Source organism: Nerophis lumbriciformis, linkage group LG12 (assembly GCF_033978685.3).
Source record: "Nerophis lumbriciformis linkage group LG12, RoL_Nlum_v2.1, whole genome shotgun sequence".
Lineage (NCBI taxonomy): Eukaryota > Metazoa > Chordata > Actinopteri > Syngnathiformes > Syngnathidae > Nerophis > Nerophis lumbriciformis.
Genome location: NC_084559.2, coordinates 799,872 through 820,834, shown reverse-complemented (window position 1 = coordinate 820,834; position 20,963 = coordinate 799,872). Strand labels below are relative to the sequence as shown.

Genomic DNA, 20,963 nt, shown 5'->3' with positions numbered 1-20,963 from the left:
CGGAGGTGTACCGAACGAGTTTCCACACGGACATATTAAGTAGCGTAACGCACGTTGTGTAAACAATGCACACCGAGGCACAACACACGACATGCTAGCAGCTAACGGGCTAGGATAGACTGACCATACGTCCTCTTTTCACCGGACATGTCCTCTTTTGCGGAGCTGTCAGGGCGGAGATTCTTAAATGCCTCAAATGTCCGGCATTTTGAGTTAGGGTTGCGTGTATTTTCAATGTACGTTCAGGGTTAAGAAGGGGTTAAAAACAAAACAAATTGTGCGCGCGAGGGAGGGGCAGAGACAGAGAGAGCGAGAGAGTTATGATAAACGCGCATGCGTCGCCAGGCTCTGATTGTTATTCATAGATTTATCACATTTAATTTTTTATTATCTATAGCAGGGGTGTCAAAAGTGTGCCCCAGAGGCCATTTGCGGCCCACAGCTAATGTTTTAAAGGCCCACGGCACATTAGGCGCACCTAAAAACCACAAATTTTCTCAAAAGCTGACAGTGCGCCTTATAACCCGGTGCGCTTTATATATGGATTAATATTAAGATTCATTTTCATAAAGTTTCGGTCTCGTAACTACGGTAAACAGCCGCCATCTTTTTTCCCCGTAGAAGAGGAAGTGCTTCTTCTTCTACGCAAGCAACCGCCAAGGTAAGCACCCGCCCCCATAGAACAGGAAGCGCTTCTTCTTCTACTGTAAGCAACCACCCGCCCGCGTAGAAGAAGAAGAAGCGCGCGGATATTACGTTTCATTTCCTTTGTGTTTACATCTGTAAAGACCACAAAATGGCTCCTACTAAGCGACAGGGATCCGGTTCATGAAAAGACGCAATCTCTCCATCCGCACACGGACTACTATTTCACAGCAACTGCCTAAAGACTTTCAAGAAAAGCTGGCTACTTTCCGTGCATATTGTAAAAACAAGATAGCTGAAAAAAAGATCCGGCCAGAGAACATTATCAACATGGACGAGGTTCCACTGACTTTTGATATTCCTGTGAACCGCACTGTGGATACAACGGGAGCACGTACGGTGAATATTCACACCACAGGGAATGAGAAGTCATCCTTCACTGTGGTTCTAGCTTGCCATGCTAATGGCCAGAAACTTCCACCCATGGTGATATTCAAAAGGAAGACCTTGCCAAAAGAGACCTTTCCAGCCGGCGTCATCATAAAAGCTAACTCGAAGGGATGGATGAAGAAAAGATGAGCGAGTGGTTAAGGTAAGTTTACGCGAAGAGGCCGGGTGGCTTTTTTCACGCAGCTCCGTCCATGTTGATATACGACTCCATGCGCGCCCACATCACGCTGGTTTTTAATATATTATTAAAGTTTGACTGACCTATCTGACTGTTTTTTTGACATTCCTTTAGCGCAGTTAGATGCGGCTTACAACACCGGGCGGCTTATAGGTGGACAAAGTTTTGAAATATGCCGTTCATTGAAGGCGCGGCTTATAACCCAGGGCGCCTTATGGTGCGGAAAATACGGTACTATTAAAATAAACAAAAACATAACAAAAGTGAAATAAAAAAGCTTAAAGGTTAAATGTAATTTAGAAAAAGTTGCAATGTTGACTAAAAAAACAAAGCTGTTTTTTTTTTTCAAACATTGCTCAAAACATAATATTGAATCAAAATCAATGTTATTATGAATTATTGACCTATCCAAAGTTCCCATTACTTCACATTAAATATTCCACCAAGAAAAATATTTTTGGTGGAAGATTTTGCAAATTTGGTAAATAACCCCAAAATTTATATTTTGTTGTTTTCTTACTGTACCGAAAATGAACTGAACCGTGACCTCTAAACTGAGGTACGTACCGAACCGAAATGTTTGTGTACCGTTACACCCCTACAGTATAGTAATATATTATTAAGTATAGTAATATTAATTTCACATTTTTATTCAATAAATGTTGCCTTATTTCATTAAATTCTAAAGGCTTAGTGGCCACATGTGTGGACAGGACCGTTTAGCTCTTATTTCCAAAATTGTGTACACTACTGAATTGGGGTCTTATGGCCGCTTATGTGGACACTTATACTGCCATCTGGTGGTGTCAGAAGAGTATAACATACAATCGAATTTGGAATTTTGTTGTTTTCTTACTGTACCAAAAATTAACCGAACCGTGCCCTTAAACCGAGGTACGTACCAAACCGAAATTTTGGTGTACCGTTACACCCCTAGTAATTGCCTATTATGCAATTTAAACGCTAACATAATGTATCCTATCCCAAATGGATTGCAGTTCTGTGGTAAACACTGAAACCTAGATGAAAATGATGTTCAGGGTTTAGACAAGACTGTTTTACAAATAACACAACCAATTCTTAAATTTCGTAAAACACGTTTCAGTTTCTCAATCACCTGCAAGTTTAGCTGTACAAGATCAGCCTCTCGCTTCGCTAGAGCAAATTCTAGAATATTGGCATGCTCCCGCACTGCAGTGTGGGACTGTGTCAGTCCAGCCAATTTTCCCTTTTCATGTTCCAACTCAAGTGCCAGCTTCTTGTTGGCATCTTCTAGTTTTCGGATGCGCTTCTTGAAGCATCGAGACTCTTGAAGCTTTGACAAAATGAAATACATGATTATATGTTAACATTAAATGATACAAATATGGAAATATGCAGAAAATATCTGGTGGCTCACTTCGTCTTCCAGCTCCAGGACCTTCTCCTGATACTCCTCTAACTCTGTGGATGTAAGGGTAATGACTTCCTGGAGTTCCTTCTCTAACATTGCCTTGCTGTTAGTCACAGCACGCAGCTCAGCCTGAAGAGCTGCAATCTTCTCCTGAGCGACAAATAAAGCAAGTTGTTTTTGTTTCAATCAATCAAAAAGTTGAAGGACTTATTACAATAATTAACCCAGATTAGAGGGAGAAAGGAAACAAAAAAAGAACATTTTACATTAACATGAATGATGCAAAATTTGCGACAATAGAAAGTATGTGTCTAATTGTTGCCTAAGGTTTTACAACCAGTTGGGGTTCATCCATCCATCCATCCATCTTCTTCCGCTTATCCGAGGTCGGGTCGCGGGGGCAGCAGCTTAAGCAGGGAAGCCCAGACTTCCCTCTCCCCAGCCACTTCGTCCAGCTCGTCCCGGGGGATCCCGAGGCGTTCCCAGGCCAGCCGGGAGACATAGTCTTCCCAGCGTGTCCTGGGTCTTCCCCGTGGCCTCATACCGGTCGGACGTGCCCTAAACACCTCCCTAGGGAGGCGTTCGGGTGGCATCCTGACCAGATGCCCGAACCACCTCATCTGGCTCCTCTCGATGTGGAGGAGCAGCGGCTTTACTTTGAGCTCCTCCCGAATGACAGAGCTTCTCACCCTATCTCTAAGGGAGAGCCCCGCCACTCGGCGGAGGAAACTCATTTCGGCCGCTTGTACCCGTGATCTTGTCCTTTCGGTCATGACCCAAAGCTCATGACCGTAGGTGAGGATGGGAACGTAGATCGACCGGTAAATCAAGAGCTTTGCCTTCTGGCTCAGCTCCTTCTTCACCACAACGGATCGATACAGCGTCCGCATTACTGAAGACGCCGCACCGATCCGCCTGTCGATCTCACGATCCACTCCTCCCCCACTCGTGAACAAGACTCCGAGGTACTTGAACTCCTCCACTTGGGGCAAGATCTCCTCCCCAACCCGGAGATGGCACTTCACCCTTTTCCGGGAGAGAACCATGGACTCGGACTTGGAGGTGCTGATTCCCATCCCAGTCGCTTCACACTCGGCTGCGAACAGATCCAGTGAGAGCTGAAGATCTTGGCCGGAGGAAGCCATCAGGACCACATCATCTGCAAATAGCAGTGACCTAATCCTGCAGCCACCAAACCAGATCCCCTCAACGCCCCGACTGCGCCTAGAAATTCTGTCCATAAAGGTTATGAACAGAATCGGTGACAAAGGGCAGCCTTGGCGGAGTCCAACCCTCACTGGAAACGTGTCCGACTTACTGCCGGCAATGCGGACCAAGCTCTGACACTGATCATACAGGGAGCGGACTGCCACAATAAGACAGTCCGTTACCCCATACTCTCTGAGCACTCCCCACAGGACTTCCCGGGGTACACGGTCGAATGCCTTCTCCAAGTCCACAAAGCACATGTAGACTGGTTGGGCAAACTCCCATGCACCCTCAAGGACCCTGCCGAGAGTATAGAGCTGGTCCACAGTTCCACGACCAGGACGAAAACCACACTGTTCCTCCTGAATCCGAGGTTCGACTATCCGGCGTAGCCTCCTCTCCAGTACACCTGAATAGACCTTACCGGGAAGGCTGAGGAGTGTGATCCCACGATAGTTGGAACACACCCTCCGGTTCCCCTTCTTAAAGAGAGGAACCACCACCCCGGTCTGCCAATCCAGAGGTACCGCCCCCGATGTCCACGCGATGTTGCAGAGTCTTGTCAACCAAGACAGCCCCACAACATCCAGAGCCTTAAGGAACTCCGGGCGGATCTCATCCACCCCCGGGGCCTTGCCACCGAGGAGCTTTGGTTCAATACAAGTAAAAAAAATCTCAAAAGATGCGCTGGGTTAAGACTAGTTGAGTTCTGATTTATACCTGGAGGACCTGGTTGTTTCCTTCATCGGACACCTGGGCTTTGAGCTTGACCAGCTCTGCCTCGGTCATCTCCTTGTCAGTCAGGGCCTCTTGGAGTCTCCGACTCAGTATTCCCACAGCATTCTCATAGGCCTTGTGTTTGGCCTTCACGTCCTTCTGAGCACTGGTCAAATCTGTCCCCAGCCGCTTCATACGCACTTTCTGTTCTGAGATGGCTCTGTTTTAAGCAAACGATAAAAACGGTCGAAATCCATCATTCAATTCGACAAAATTGCTTGCTGAAAACCCTTCTTTGGCATTCAATCTGTATAAGCAAGCATGTTGGTTTTCATCTTGTACTATACATCAACGGTTTTTAGTCCAAATCTACACTTTATTTATTACTGTATATTGTATTATTCATTGTTTGATTATTTTTAATATGTCCGTGTGGAAACTCGTTCGGTACACCTCCGAACCGAACCGGAACCCCCGTACCGAAACGGTTCAATACAAATACATGTACCGTTACACCCCTAGCAATTACGGTACACATGTGCAGGGAAGCTTTTATGGACATTGAGGGAGAGATGAAAAGTAAGCAAAAAATATTTAGAAATACGAATAAACTTTCTTCTGTCACTTTTTATGTATTTTTTAATGTCGCAAGCAAGACAGAGAAAAGTGTGAGGGCTTTTAGATGGGGGAGGAGGGCATAGCTTTACCCACTACTTCTGGGGATGAGCGATATGTGCTTTTATCACGGTAGTCTCCGATAACACAAGGAAACGTTGCTAGAATTGTCGCAAGTTGCTTTTTGAAAGAGAATCTAGATCTAGGTCAGAGTACTCGCTAAATATAAAGACTAAGTTTCTAAATTAGCAACACTGAATTAAGAACCAGTGTTTTGATGCTATCTACTGTACAAAGTTGTGAAAACAAGCGGCATTTAGAGACAGTCCATAATAATGTTGTTATGAGCGAGGGCGTTCAAGGGGCCTTATTATGCAAACCCGACTTTTCTGGGATCTGTATGAATCCCGGAAATTTTAAATCAAACCGTGGAGGCATTCCGTAAAGGTTGAGGTGGGGGGTGGGTGGTAGAGGTAGCGGGGGGTGTATATTGTAGCGTCCCGGAAGAGTTAGTGCTGCAAGGGGTTCTGGGTGTTCGTTCTGTTGTGTTTGTGTTGTGTTACGGTGCGGATGTTCTCCCGAAATGTGTTTGTCATTCTTGTTTGGTGTGGGTTCACAGTGTGGCGCATATTTGTAACAGTGTTAAAGTTGTTTATACGGCCACCCTCAGTGTGACCTGTATGGCTGTTGACCAAGTATGAGTTGCATTCATGTGTGTGAAAAGCCGTAAATATTATGTGATTGGTCCGGCACGCTAAGGCAGTGCCTTTAAGGCACGCCCCCAATATTGTTGTCTGGGTGGAAATGGGGAGAAATTCGGGAGAATGGTTGCCTCGGGAGATTTTCGGGAGGGGCACTGAGTCTCCCGGGAAAATGGGGAGGGTTGGCAAGTATGACTGGGAGACTCAACTGCTCTGTACTTCTCTCTACGTCCGTGTACCACTCCGTACAGCGGCGTTTTAAAAAGTCATACATTTTACTTTTTGAAACAGATACCGATAATTTCCGATATTACATTTTAAAGCATTTATCGGCCAATATCGACAGTCCGATATTATCGGACATCTCTACTTTTATTGTCTTATATGTCCCATGCAGCACTTTGGTTGTTTTAAATGTGCTATACAAATCAAATTCGACTTGACTTTGACTCAATCATGCAGATATGTGTTTTACAGAATCGTTTCCATGTGCTCAGTGTACACCATAAGTTATCAATATTGCATACCTGCCAACTTTTGAAATCAGAAAAACCTAGTAGCCAGGGTCCAGGGGCCGCAGGCCCCGGTAGGTCCAGGACAAAGTCCTGGTGGGGGGTTCAGGTTCGCCCCCCGACGCAAAATGATCATTAGCATTCAGACAGGTTAAAATGTTGCTAAAACCATCACTTTTCTATCAGTCACAGTGACTTCAAAACAAAAATATTACAGCAAAAATCATATGGGTTGATTGACATGTTTATTCTGTAAGCTAACTTCAATAGTTTGAAATTATTTTGACAGTTAATGCCAGTTATCCTGTCAACCTTTCACAAGACTTCAATTTGTTAATTGAAAGTATAAACAGTATAAACACTTTTTACAGTAAACAAATGGTAAAACAGTACTAAACAATTCCATTAAAAAAAAAATTGGTGTCATTATTAACTTTCTGTCCAAGCTTGTATAATCTACTGCCTTGTTCAATTGTAAAAAATATTCTGTGCCTAAAATTCACATTTCTATCACAATTATCATACTGTAAACATGGTAAGCTAACTTCATTAAAATAAATAGTCCTGTCAATAGCATGGAATTACAATTCAAATGTAGTTTTTTTGTAAGCCTTTCAAAAGAATTCAAAATATGAAAAATTTATGAAAATTAATTTTAGCCATCAGACACTTGAAAAGTGGCACATCACATCTCTAATGTAATCATTTTAACTTTTCAACAGAAATAGCACTGCAAAAATATTAAGGACATACTTCTGTATTTTGGTAGTTATGCTGTCAACATTTAACAAGATTTCTTCAACTTGGACTTGAAAGCATAAATAGTATAAACACTTTTAACAGTATAACAGTACTAAACAATTCCAATAGATAACATTGGTGTCATTACCTTTTTGTGGCTAAAATCCAAATGTATTCTAGTCCATGCTCAATTATTGCCTCCGTGAATAAAACTTCGGCATTTATCACATCCAAAGAATCTGTTTGGGCGACGAAAAACGTTGAAAGTTTTCCACTTGTATCGCTAGCAACGGCATTAGACTTGTGTTCTTTTGTCCCAACGTGGTCTTTTACATCGCTAATTCCTCCGTGTCCGATCGAAAAATCTTGTCTGCACAAGGTGCAATTCGCGTAGTTTTCACCCTTTTTGGAACGGATAATTATTCCCGGATAAGCTTTTGAATATTCTTCACGGAATGACTGCAGTTTTCTTTTCGGTTTAAGACTCATTTGTGATTTTTCTCCGGCTGATTCCATGATCGTTCGCTCGTTTGGAAACTGGTGCTTGGCAGCGGTGCAATAAATAGCCTCGCGCATGGCATTCGGAATGGCTCGATAGGAAGTTACGGGAAGCAGTGTCGATTGTCATTGTTGTTACGCGATTTCGTAAATAAAACTTAAAAAAAAATTTTTTTTTTTAATTAATGAAAAACCGTATTTTTTATCACTGCAACCGTAACCCGGAATAGGTTGATGAAAACCGTACTAATTACGGGAAAACCGGAGTAGTTGGCAGGTATGAAGAACTGAGATTGTCCGGCTCATAGGCTCAGACACAATATTAGCAATGAAATGATGTCACATTAGATATGAATCATGTTCCAAATAAATCAAGTGTCATCCTTTCACATTTAACAAAGATTTATGAAACACAAGACTTACTTTTTGGCTTCTGCTTCCATTTTCTCCACGTGTTTTCTCAGAACATCATTCTCTTCTGTCACGGCCACAAGCTGACGCTGATCAAACTGTAAAGACTGAGAGGGGAAAATATCAATACTTTGGCTCCCATACATTATTTACTTGTGGCAGCTCACCAACAATACATTTGACTGCCACGACTAGATTTGGAACACAGTATAATGAGACTATCTTTGAATGTTGCTACAACTTCGTACAGTAGATGGTATTGTAAGTCAAATAATAATAAGATGTAGCAGAAGCAGAGATCAGTGTTGCCAACTTAGCAAATATACAGATGCGTCTAATTTGTCTTTTTCCAAAAAAGTGGCTTGCGAAAAAATTTTGTGACAATTTCTGGGACTCTAACATTAAAGTTTGAAGTTCTCTTCTCAACGACCAGCGGTCCTGCTGTGCCCCCCCCCTTACTTTTAAGCCTCGCCTGTTTACCAAAAACATCGCCCCTTGAACATTTGACAACCAAACAATTACACAAGGCGAATCAGTAAAGAATCTGGGTATTATTTTCGACCCAACTCTCTCCTTTGAATCACACATTAAGAGTGTTACTAAAACGGCCTTCTTTCATCTCCGTAATATCGCTAAAATTCGTTCTATTTTATCCACTAGCGACGCTGAGATCATTATTCATGCGTTCGTTACGTCTCGTCTCGACTACTGTAACGTATTATTTTCGGGTCTCCCTATGTCTAGCATTAAAAGACTACAGTTGGTACAAAATGCGGCTGCTAGACTTTTGACAAGAACAAGAAAGTTTGATCATATTACGCCTATACTGTATATACCTTTATATACTTATAAACATACCTATACTGGCTCACCTGCACTGGCTTCCTGTGCACTTAAGATGTGACTTTAAGGTTTTACTACTTACGTATAAAATACTACACGGTCTAGCTCAGTCCTATCTTGCCGATTGTATTGTACCATATGTCCCGGCAAGAAATCTCCGTTCAAAGAACTCCGGCTTATTAGTGATTCCCAGAGCCCAAAAAAAGTCTGCGGGCTATAGAGCGTTTTCTATTGGGGCTCCAGTACTATGGAATGCCCTCCTGGTAACAATTAGAGATGCTACCTCAGTAGAAGCATTTAAGTCCCATCTTAAAACTAATTTGTATACTCTAGCCTTTAAATAGCCCCCCTGTTAGACCAGTTGATCTGCCGTTTCTTTTCTTTTCTCCTCTGCTCCCCTTTTCCTTGTGGAGGAGGGGGGCACAGGTCCGGTGGCCATGGATGAAGTGCTGGCTGTCCAGAGTCGGGACCCGGGGTGGACCGCTCGCCTGTGCATCGGCTGGGAACATCTCTGCGCTGCTGACCCGTCTCCACTCGGGATGGTGTCCTGCTGGCCCCACTATGGACTGGACTCTTACTATTATGTTGGATCCACTATGGACTGGACTCTCACAATATTATGTCAGACCCACTCGACATCCATTGCTTTCGGTCTCCCCTAGAGGGGGGGGGATTACCCACATATGCGGTCCTCTCCAAGGTTTCTCATAGTCATTCACATCGACGTCCCACTGGGGTGAGTTTTTCCTTGCCCTTATGTGGGCTTTGTACCGAGGATGTCGTTGTGGCTTGTGCAGCCCTTTGAGACACTTGTGATTTAGGGCTATATAAATAAACATTGATTGATTGATTGATTGATTGAACAACCAAAATGAGAGGTACTGCCTGCCCTGTGACTACGAGTTTAACGGCCGCAGTATTCTAACAGTGCGAAGGTAGCGCAATCATTTGTCTTTTAAATGAAGACATGTATGAATGGCATAATTGTCCATGTAAGTAAAAACTCACATGGACATTTATGCAAATTGGAAAATGGCATCATCTACCTCCCTCAACCCAACCCCACAGAGAGATTGCAGTCCTGTGAGAAACACTGCAATATTTACATCATCAGCACTGATTTGACAAATAACAAGAGACATTGCAGGACTTCTACTTGAATTTACCTGCATCTGCGTTTCAAGCTGGTCTCGTTCTCGCTGAACGTCTTGCAAATGCAGTTCCATGTTATTCAAATGCTCGTGGACTCTGAGCACCTCTTTCTGCAGCCGGGCCTGCTCCAGCTCGGCGGTCTGCTTCTCCCCCTGAACATCCAGCGCTGCCTGTTTCAGGTCCTGCACTTCAGCCAGAAGACGCTTTTTAGTAGACTTGAGCTCAGTGATTAATTGTTCTTTGGAGCTGGCATCTCGGCGGTAGGCTTCCACCATCACCTGTGAAAAAGACTTACGAGTTAGAATCTCTTATTAACATGATGCACTTTATCAGGATCACTTCCACATTCATGCTGGATTAGAAAAACATTCGTTTGTGGCCTCCAATCATTTGTAAATGCCATGTATTGAAAAAAAAAAACCGGCTTGGATAAACTGAAGCCTGAGAATTCATGTGGAAAAAAAGTCCCACTTTATAAATCTTTTCATTGCAAACTGAGCAGCATCTATCATTTCTCAATCCAGTGAAGTGGATCAACCAGCACTCTATTCTTAAGCGTTGACAGCCATTTGGTTGGACAATGCATCCTCCCACGACAGATTCAGCATCGGCTAGCTGGGAAATTCCATCCATCCATCCATCTTCTTCCGCTTATCCGAGGTCGGGTCGCGGGGGCAGCAGCTTAAGCAGGGAAGCCCAGACTTCCCTCTCCCCAGCCACTTCGTCCAGCTCCTCCCGGGGGATCCCGAGGCGTTCCCAGGCCAGCCGGGAGAGATAGTCTTCCCAGCGTGTCCTGGGTCTTCCCCGTGGCCTCCTACCGGTCGGACGTGCCCGAAACACCTTCCTAGGGAGGCGTTCGGGTGGCATCCTGACCAGATGCCCGAACCACCTCATCTGGCTCCTCTCGATGTGGAGGAGCAGCGGCTTTACTTTGAGCTACCCCCGAATGACAGAGCTTCTCACCCTATCTCTAAGGGAGAGCCCCGCCACTCGGCGAAGGAAACTCATTTCGGCCGCTTGTACCCGTGATCTTGTCCTTTTGGTCATGACCCAAAGCTCATGACCATAGGTGAGGATGGGAACGTAGATCGACCGGTAAATCGAGAGCTTTGCCTTCCGGCTCAGCTCCTTCTTCACCACAACGGATCGATACAGCGTCCGCATTACTAAAGACGCCGCCTGTCGATCTCACGATCCACTCTTCCCCCACTCGTGAACAAGACTCCGAGGTACTTGAACTCCTCCACTTGGGGCAAGATCTCCTCCCCAACCCGGAGATGGCACTCCACCCTTTTCCGGGAGAGAACCATGGACTCGGACTTGGAGGTGCTGATTCCCATCTCAGTCGCTTCACACTCGGCTGCGAACCGATCCAGTGAGAGCTGAAGATCTTGGCCGGAGGAAGCCATCAGGACCACATCATCTGCAAATAGCGGTGACCTTATCCTGCAGCCACCAAACCAGATCCCCTCAACGCCCTGACTGCGCCTAGAAATTCTGTCCATAAAGGTTATGAACAGAATCGGTGACAAAGGGCAGCCTTGGCGGAGTCCAACCCTCACTGGAAACGTGTCCGACTTACTGCCGGCAATGCGGACCAAGCTCTGACACTGATCATACAGGGAGCGAACTGCCACAATAAGACAGTCCGTTACCCCATACTCTCTGAGCACTCCCCACAGGACTTCCCGGGGTACACGGTCGAATGCCTTCTCCAAGTCCACAAAGCACATGTAGACTGGTTGGGCAAACTCCCATGCACCCTCAAGGACCCTGCCGAGAGTATAGAGCTGGTCCACAGTTCCACGACCAGGACGAAAACCACACTGTTCCTCCTGAATCCGAGGTTCGACTATCCGGCGTAGCCTCCTCTCCAGTACACCTGAATAGACCTTACCGGGAAGGCTGAGGAGTGTGATCCCACGACAGTTGGAACACACCCTCCGGTAGCTGGGAAATTCTGACAGAAATATTATGTGAAGGGAAAAATTGCACTTCCCAACAGCTTCTGCTAACTTTACCAAGACATTGTTGTCTGCAGATAAATAAAGTGCCGGACGCAATTAGGCTCTCCGTTTTAACGCTCAGAGATGGAGGAGGACTAAATGAGAAAGTCGGTCATGCATATTTGTATAATTCACAAGTTGTCAGTGTCGTAATTCAGATGTATTACCTTTTGTTGTGTGAACTGTTCCTTCAATTTTTGAGCGTGTTTCTTCAGAGAACTATTCTCCTGCCTTAGCGTTTCAATCTATACAAAAAAAAAACACATCATTTATTTAGATGTAATCAAACACCGTGTAACAGTAATAAAAACTGACAAAAAAAACTCTATTAAACACATTTTATAGGAAAATAAACTGTTATACCAATTTCTAATTCTACTTGTCAGTTATGCACTATTCATTTCTGTGATGCACAGTTCTCCAATGCACAGCACAGCTGCCATTTGTTTCGCACCTGATTGGCTTTGACCTGGATTTCCTGTTTGAGCTGATCCAAGACATCCGAGGCCACCAGAACTTCCTCCCCTAGTCTTTCAGCACTGTCATCAAGTTGGCTCTTGTCGGCTCTGGCTGCTTGTAGTGCTACTTCTAGAACAATCTTCTCATTCTGTAGGTACTGGATGTTGTCATCCTTGATATTGCTTTCTGCTTGCAGCTCGGCCAGCTGGCCTTCCAGCTCCAGGTACCGGGCCTCGAGCTGGTTGATTGACTGTTCTTTGGTATGCAAGTTCTCCTGAGTGGTAGTCAGCTGGCGCATCAGCTCCAGATGTTCTTTCTGCAGGGAGTGCAGCTGCACGTCCTTCTGAGAAAGGTTCAACTTCATCTAGAGTACACATAAAATAATAAACATCAGTCAGCTCCTATGTTTACCAACAAGACATTTGTCATAGAAAATGGATAGATGGATTAGCTCATTGTTATTCGACCACTAGTGTACCGTGAGATATTGCCTGGTGTGCCGTGGGGTATTATGTAATTTCACCTAATTGGGTTAAAAATATTTTTTGCAAACCAGTAATTATAATCCGCAAATGTCTAGAGCATGGCATATTCGTAGGTAGCTAATTGCTTAGTAGATGTCGGGACCATGGTTTGTCGTGTTTCACAATAAACAAAAGGCGAGTGCCGCTAAGAAAAGGCATTGAAGCTTAGGGATGGCTATGCTAAATGAAGCTAAAACTGAACTGGCTGCAAAGTAAACAAAAACAGAATGCTGGACGACAGCAAAGACTTACAGCGTGTGGAGCAGCAGACGGCGTCCACAAAGTACATCCGTAAATGACATAATAAATAAATGATAAATGGGTTATACTTGTATAGCGCTTTTCTACCTTCAAGGTACTCAAAGCGCTTTGACAGTATTTCCACATTCACCCATTCACACACAGATAGCGGGAGCTGCCATGCAAGGCGCTAACCAGCAGCCATCAGGAGCCAGGGGTGAAGTGTCTTGCCCAAGGACACAACGGACGTGGCTAGGATGGACATGACAATCAACAACAAAATAGGAGCGCAAGAAAAGAACTAAAACACTACACACAGGAAAACACCAAAAACCTCAAAATAAGTCATGGCGTGATGTTTTGAATTCCCTCCATCCATCTTCTTCCACTTATCCGAGGTCGAGTCGCGGGGGCAGCAGCCTAAGCAGGGAAGCCCAGACTTCCCTCTCCCCAGCCACTTCGTCCAACTCCTCCCGGGGGACCCCGAGGCGTTCCCAGGCCAGCCGGGAGACATAGTCTTCCCAACGTGTCCTGGGTCTTCCCCGCGGCCTCCTACCGGTCGGACGTGCCCTAAACACCTCCCTAGGGAGGCGTTCGGGTGGCATCCTGACCAGATGCCCGAACCACCTCATCTGGCTCCTCTCCATGTGGAGGAGCAGCGGCTTTACTTTGAGCTCCTCCCGGATGGCAGAGCTTCTCACCCTATCTCTAAGGGAGAGCCCCGCCACCCGGCGGAGGAAACTCATTTCGGCCGCTTGTACCCGTGATCTTGTCCTTTCGGTCATAACCCAAAGCTCATGACCATAGGTGAGGATGGGAACGTAGATCGACCGGTAAATTGAGAGCTTTGCCTTCCGGCTCAGCTCCTTCTTCACCACAACGGATCGATACAGCGTCCGCATTACTGAAGACGCCGCACCGATCCGCCTGTCGATCTCCCGATCCACTCTTCCCCCACTCGTGAACAAGACTCCGAGGTACTTGAACTCCTTCACTTGGGGCAAAATCTCCTCCCCAACCCGGAGATGGCACTCCACCCTTTTCCGGGTGAGAACCATGGACTCGGACTTGGAGGTGCTGATTCTCATCCCAGTCGCTTCACACTCGGCTGCGAACCGATCCAGTGAGAGCTGAAGATCCTGGCCAGATGAAGCCATCAGGACCACATCATCTGCAAAAAGCAGAGACCTAATCCTGCAGCCACCAAACCAGATCCCCTCAACGCCTTGACTGCACCTAGGAATTCTGTCCATAAAAGTTATGAACAGAATCGGTGACAAAGGGCAGCCTTGGCGGAGTCCAACCCTCACTGGAAACGTGTCCGACTTACTGCCGGCAATGCGGACCAAGCTCTGGCACTGAGCATACAGGGAGCGGACTGCCACAATCAGACAGTCTGATACCCCATACTCTCTGAGCACTCCCCACAGGGCTTCCCGAGGGACACGGTCGAATGCCTTCTCCAAGTCCACAAAACACATGTAGACTGGTTGGGCAAACTCCCATGCACCCTCAAGGACCCTGCCGAGAGTATAGAGCTGGTCCACAGTTCCACGACCAGGACGAAAACCACACTGTTCCTCCTGAATCCGAGGTTCGACTATCCGGCGTAGCCTCCTCTCCAGTACACCTGAATAGACCTTACCAGGAAGGCTGAGGAGTGTGATCCCACGATAGTTAGAACACACCCTCCGGTTCCCCTTCTTAAAGAGAGGAACCACCACCCCGGTCTGCCAATCCAGAGGCACCGCCCCCGATGTCCACGCGATGCTGCAGAGTTTTGAATTCATATCCAACAATTGTGAGAGCGACTTTTTACTGTCAATATTGGCTGCTGAGTTTCATTTTTCAATGATTTCTGCTGGTGGTGTGCCTCTGGATTTTTTCAAAGAAAAAAATAGGCCTTGGCTCAGAAAAGGTTGAAAAACACTGGATTAGCTGAGTAGACTTGTGCTATTTGCACAAAAGTTAAATACACTAAAATGCTCTTCAAATGACAACAAAGAAAATTCACCACCTGCTCCAGTTCCATCTCCAAGTTGCTGGCTGTGTTGGCCAGTTTTATTAGGCGCTCTCGTTCGTCCTCAAACTCGTCCAGTTTGTGCTGCAGGTCATCTTCTACCATGATCTTAGCATCCTGGATCTGCTTGTAGGCCGCTTCCTGGGTCATCATGTCTGCCTACAGGATTAATAGCAGAAGGTCCGTATCAAATAATATGCTTACTAAGTAAAGACAGATCGATATAAAAATGCAAAATTATTCACAATATACAGTTTATATTTTTGTCATCCACCTGCCTCTGCTCTCCATGTCAACAAACAGACGTGCAGAAAGAAATAAAGGAATGTTCAACAATGTACCTCAATGCTCTGCAGATGAACAGCAATACGCTCTTTTTCTTTGATAGAGCGGTGTTGGGTCTCAGAGAGTTGGTGGGACAGAGTCACATTCTCTAGCTTCAGATGCTCAAGAACACCATTCTGGGTCATTTTCCCTGCCTGGGGAGGAAAAGTTGTATACACATATTTATGTTTACATGTACACTGCAAAAACTGAAATCTAAGTAAGATGAAATATGTCAAATAAGGGTGATATTTGCTTATTTTCTGTCTGATAAGATAATTCTTCTCACTGAGCAGATTTTATGTTAGAGTGTTTTACTTGTTTTAAGTGTTTTGGTCCTAAATGATCTCAGTAAGATATTACAGCTTTTTGCTGAGATTTTATGACATATATTGAGTAAAACATGCTTGAAACTAGAATATCAAGTGTTGCAAAGCTGTGTCATCAACACTCACAAGCATAAAACAACTTTTTTAAAGTAATAATTTCTTACTTCAAGCATGAAAAAAAAAAATCCTGACTTTGACACAATTGTGTCTCATAATTAAAACAGATGACAGCCAAATGGACTTTGCTGTTTTATTTTCAATGAAACAATAGAAAACACGTACTCATATAGTAGTACAGTTGGCACAGTACAGTAAACTAACAGTTAATATTTAAACATTTAACATTTCAAACAATTTTGAACAGAAATAGTTCATGCACATTCAGATGAATTCTTCAAAATTACAATTAAAAAATATTGGCCGGGGGCCGGGCTGTATATATGCGCACTAATTGACTGAAAGAGCACGCACTTGGCGTGATGATGTCATATTATCCATGGAAAAATGCATTTTTAGACCATATGATTTGCCTGAGCGGCTAGGAGACCCCGAGAGTAACAAGCGGTTGCCTTCTTGGCTTTCCATTAAGAACAATAAATTAGTTTTTAGTATAAGTTTGCTGGTTTCAAGAAATGTAATGCCGAGCGCATATCATTATGTCCAGATAATGGCACTAGCATTTACTTCATTTAAGAATATTTTTCAACATATTGAGCAAAAAGGTTGTTTTTTTTCTACCAAGAAAAGTGCACTTGTTATTAGTGAGAATATACTTATTTTAAGGTATTTTTGGGTTCGTTGAGGTTAGCTAATTTTACTTGTTTTGGAAAGTCTCGACAAGCCAAATTTTCTTGTTCTATTGGCAGATCATTTTGCTCAGTTCAAATAAAATACCCCAAATTTTTTTTTTTTTTTTTCTTGTTTTTGAACACTGACTTGTTGCAGTGTACTAGTGGCTTTTGTCTGATGTGCAGTGTATGGTGAACAAAGAAATGTCCATCTTACCTGCATGTTTGCCATTTCACTTTGCAATCGCACTCGAGCTTCCTGAGCCAGGCCCAGCTGCTGCTGGTACCACTGCCTGACCTGCTGGAGTGAGTCGATCTCTGCCTGGGAGGTTTTCAGTCGGCTCTGAAGCGTGCTGCGCTCCAGCTGGACCTGTTGAAGCTGGTTCTGAAGGCCACCCATCTGCAGTCGCATTTCCTGCACTACAAAATTGAACACGGACAAAGTAACATGAATTACAATCGTTGCTTTTGGCTGCAATTTTAAACGGTGGCAGACAAAATGAAAAAGTACTGTACATATGCACATAAAGTAAGCTGAAGGACGGCTCTCTGATAATGCCATCTATCCATCCATTTTCTATCACTTTTCCTGGTCAGGGTCGCAGTGAGCAGGGACCTAACCCGGCTGAATGGAACTCAATCAAAGAGCGCATACAAGACAGACAACCCTGATGATGCCATTCGAGTCAAAATAAGGTCTATTGAAATTTGGATCACCTCAAACCAAGTATATGAAACTTTAACATTAATTCACAGCAGTAGAGCAGAAGAACAAACAGTTTTAATGAATAGCTGGACAGAATAATAGCTCAAAACTAGGTATTAAGTTCTCATGATGCTCACTAGCGTTAATAAGATGGTTTTAATTTGTGATATCATTCTCTCTGCGTAAATAAGGTGCACCCCAGTGCTTTAAAGTCCGCAATGATGCTGCACAACCCACTAAAACCCAATTATACTTAAAGACAATCTCAATCAATCACATTCGTTGTGAAAAAGCTGTCAAATATATATATAGTAAGTGGTCATAATTGTTTTTACTCTCAGTAGACTGTGGTCTCACCTGTACTGTCCCTTGATATGAGAGCTGTTTGCATTTCCTCCACCTTCCCCATCAGCCTGTTGTACTGGTCTTCAGCTACCTTCAGGTCATTGCTCAAGGATGCCAGACCAGCATTTTTGTTCTCCAAATTGCCCTGGAGCTCCACCATTGCCTTCTCTAGCTGGCTGCAGTTGTGCCGCAGTGTGCCCACTTCTGTATTAAGGACATTCTGCTTTTCCTGGCTGACGTGAGCCTCCGTCTTCTGAGCATGCAATTGAGCGTTCACTGTAGCCAGTTGGGCCTGGAGCTCAGTCTTCTCCTTGAGAGTCTAGTGGCCAGAACAAGATCATCAGAATTGTACCTCCAAATTATTCAAGTATGGCTCTCAACAACAACCAAACGTGCTTATATATATATAGATATTTGTATTGAGTGTAGGGGTGTAACGGTCCGTGTATTTGTATTGAACCGTTTCGGTACGGGGGATCCGGTTCGGTGGTGTACCGAACGAGTTTCCACACGTTCATATTAAGTAGCGTAACGCACGTTGTGTAAACAATGCACACCAAGGCACAACACATGGCACGGTAGCAGCTAACGGGCTAGGATAGACTGACCATACGTCCTCTTTTCACCGGACATGTCCTCTTTTGCGGAGCTGTCAGGGCGGAGTTTCTTAAATGCCTCAAATGTCCGGCATTTTGAGTTAGGGTTGCGTGTATTTTCAATGTACGTTCAGGGTTAAGAAGGGGTTAAAAACAAAACAAATTGTGCACGCAGCAGCATTGGTGAGGGAGGGGCAGAGACAGAGAGAGAGAGAGAGTTATGATAAACGCGCATGCGTCGCCAGGCTCTGCTTTTTATTCATAGATTTATCACATTTAATTTTTTATTATCTATAGCAGGGGTGTCAAAAGTGTGCCCCGGAGGCCATTTGCGGCCCACAGCTAATGTTTTAAAGGCCCACGGCACATTCTAAAAATACTATTAAAATAAACAAAAACATAACAAAAGTGAAATAAAAAAGCTTAAAGGTTAAATGTAATTTAGAAAAAGTTGCAATGTTGACTAATAAAACAAAGCTGTTTTTTTTCTTTCAAACTGTCATTGCTCAAAACATAATATTGAATCAAAATCAATGTTATTATGAATTATTGACCTATCCAAGGTTCCCATTACTTCACATCAAATATTTCACTAAGAAAAAGTATTTTTGGTGGAAGATTTTGCAAATTTGGTAAATAACCCAAAAATGTATACTTTGTTGTTTTCTTACTGTACCGGAAATTAACCGAACTGTGACCTCTAAACCGAGGTACATACCGAACCGAAATGTTTGTGTACCGTTACACCCCTAATTGAGTGTAATTGTCTGTAATCCCTATTGACAATATTTTCAGTATACAGTTAAGCTCACATTCAACCATTTGAAAACATGTACAGTAATTTAGGAAACTGAAAAAGGCCTTATACTAACCTGGTTAGCTTCAGATGACAAATATTCCAGTTGACCCTCCAGTCTCATTTTTTCTTTTAACACCTGAAGCATTTCATCATGCCCCATCACAGAACTCTCCAAAGACACACTGAATAATGTAAACAATATATGTTAAAATAATCACAGTTGTTGATCATATAAATAAACAAACCACTAATTGAGTGTCTCCTATCAATAAATACCTGCTGGAAAAGCTGTCTCTGCGGCTGCGTTGTTCCGCAGAACCTTCTTGTTCCAACTCCAGAAGGTGCTGCTCATCACTAGCTGCCTGCAATACTTCTTGCAGGGAGGGAAATTGACCCATGGCCTCTGGTGCAATCTCCTGTCCCTCCACAGTGTAGGGCCCCTGATGTCTGTCCATAGCAGCAGCGAGTGTTGCATAGGCTCCCCTAGTAGACACACTGCTGTACGATGAACTGTCGCTGTCATTGCCATCATTGCCTGGCCTCGCTCCTAATTCACTTCCATCAATCTCAGAGACATTGTCCTCGGTCTGGAGAGAAGCACTGGCCTGTCCTTTTACCTCCAATGTGCTGGTTTCTGACATTACATTGACCTCAGAAAGGGTGGATACAGAGTTGATAGTGGACTGGACGGAGCTCACGCTGTTGTCTGCGGTCTTTACTCCACCTCCGCCCTCGACGTCATTCTCTGAAGACTTGTAGTCAGCCAAGGAGTGGATCTTGTTTGTGCGGGAGGCTCTGGATTTCTTCTCCTTGGTGGTAGGGATTCCCAAACTCCCCAGTTTGGGACCACGAGGGACACTGGTCCTCAGAAAAGAATACTCCTTGGTCATAGCGATTGTATTAGCCCTGGGAAGACCTTCAGGGTGCAGCATGAGCTCTGGATCCAGAGTACTGAATTGTCTGCTTCTTGGAGTGCTGCGATGAGACTAAAACAAAAATGATTGGTTATTCGAGCAATATATCAGTTGGAATCAAGTTGCCAAGCCTGAAATACATTGCCATGTTGCACTCACACTGGCCAATCAGTGCACTCGGAGGTATACAGTATATTATCGCCAGGGTTTGTTTGTCTTTCGGTTAGTTAGTTAGCAACATAACTTAAAAAGTCAAGGGCGGATTTTGATGAAACTATCAGGAAAAGTCAGAAATGTGATAAAGAATAAGTGATTGCATTTGGGGGGTGATCGAGATAATTTCTACTATCCATCCATCCATCCATCTTCTTCCGCTTATCCGAGGTCGGGTCGCGGGGGCAGCAGCCTAAGCAGGGAAGCCCAGACTTCCCTCTCCCCAGCCACTTCGTCCAGCTCCTCCCGGGGGATCCCGAGGCATTCCCAGGCCAGCCGGGAGACATAGTCTTCCCAACGTGTCCTGGGTCTTCCCCGTGGCCTCCTACCGGTCGGACGTGCCCTAAACACCTCCCGAGGGAGGCGATCGGGTGGCATCCTGACCAGATGCCCGAACCACCTCATCTGGCTCCTCTCGATGTGGAGGAGCAGCGGCTTTACTTTGAGCTCCACCCGGATGACAGAGCTTCTCACCCTATCTCTAAGGGAGAGCCCTGCCACCCGGCGGAGGAAACTCATTTCGGCCGCTTGTACCCGTGATCTTGTCCTTTCGGTCATAACCCAAAGCTCATGACCATAGGTGAGGATGGGAACGTAGATCGACCGGTAAATTGAGAGCTTTGCCTTCCGGCTCA

At 44.7% G+C, this 20,963-nt stretch overlaps 1 protein-coding gene across 2 annotated transcripts in view; it reads right to left on the bottom strand.

Moving 5' to 3' along the window:
- The window catches only part of LOC133623008 (golgin subfamily A member 3-like), a 50,556-nt gene that overhangs the window by 9,527 nt on the left and 20,066 nt on the right, over positions 1–20,963 (bottom strand). For both annotated transcript variants that reach the window (XM_061985894.2, XM_061985896.2), the window contains exons 5-17: positions 19,478–20,187; positions 19,275–19,383; positions 17,819–18,125; positions 16,973–17,175; positions 15,656–15,793; positions 15,312–15,473; positions 12,526–12,894; positions 12,239–12,316; positions 10,080–10,343; positions 8,083–8,177; positions 4,596–4,812; positions 2,673–2,816; positions 2,391–2,588 (exon numbers count right to left, since the gene is read on the bottom strand). In XM_061985894.2, the coding sequence (XP_061841878.1) occupies positions 2,391–2,588; positions 2,673–2,816; positions 4,596–4,812; positions 8,083–8,177; positions 10,080–10,343; positions 12,239–12,316; positions 12,526–12,894; positions 15,312–15,473; positions 15,656–15,793; positions 16,973–17,175; positions 17,819–18,125; positions 19,275–19,383; positions 19,478–20,187 (2,994 nt within the window). The remainder of the gene's footprint in view (positions 1–2,390; positions 2,589–2,672; positions 2,817–4,595; positions 4,813–8,082; positions 8,178–10,079; positions 10,344–12,238; positions 12,317–12,525; positions 12,895–15,311; positions 15,474–15,655; positions 15,794–16,972; positions 17,176–17,818; positions 18,126–19,274; positions 19,384–19,477; positions 20,188–20,963) is intronic.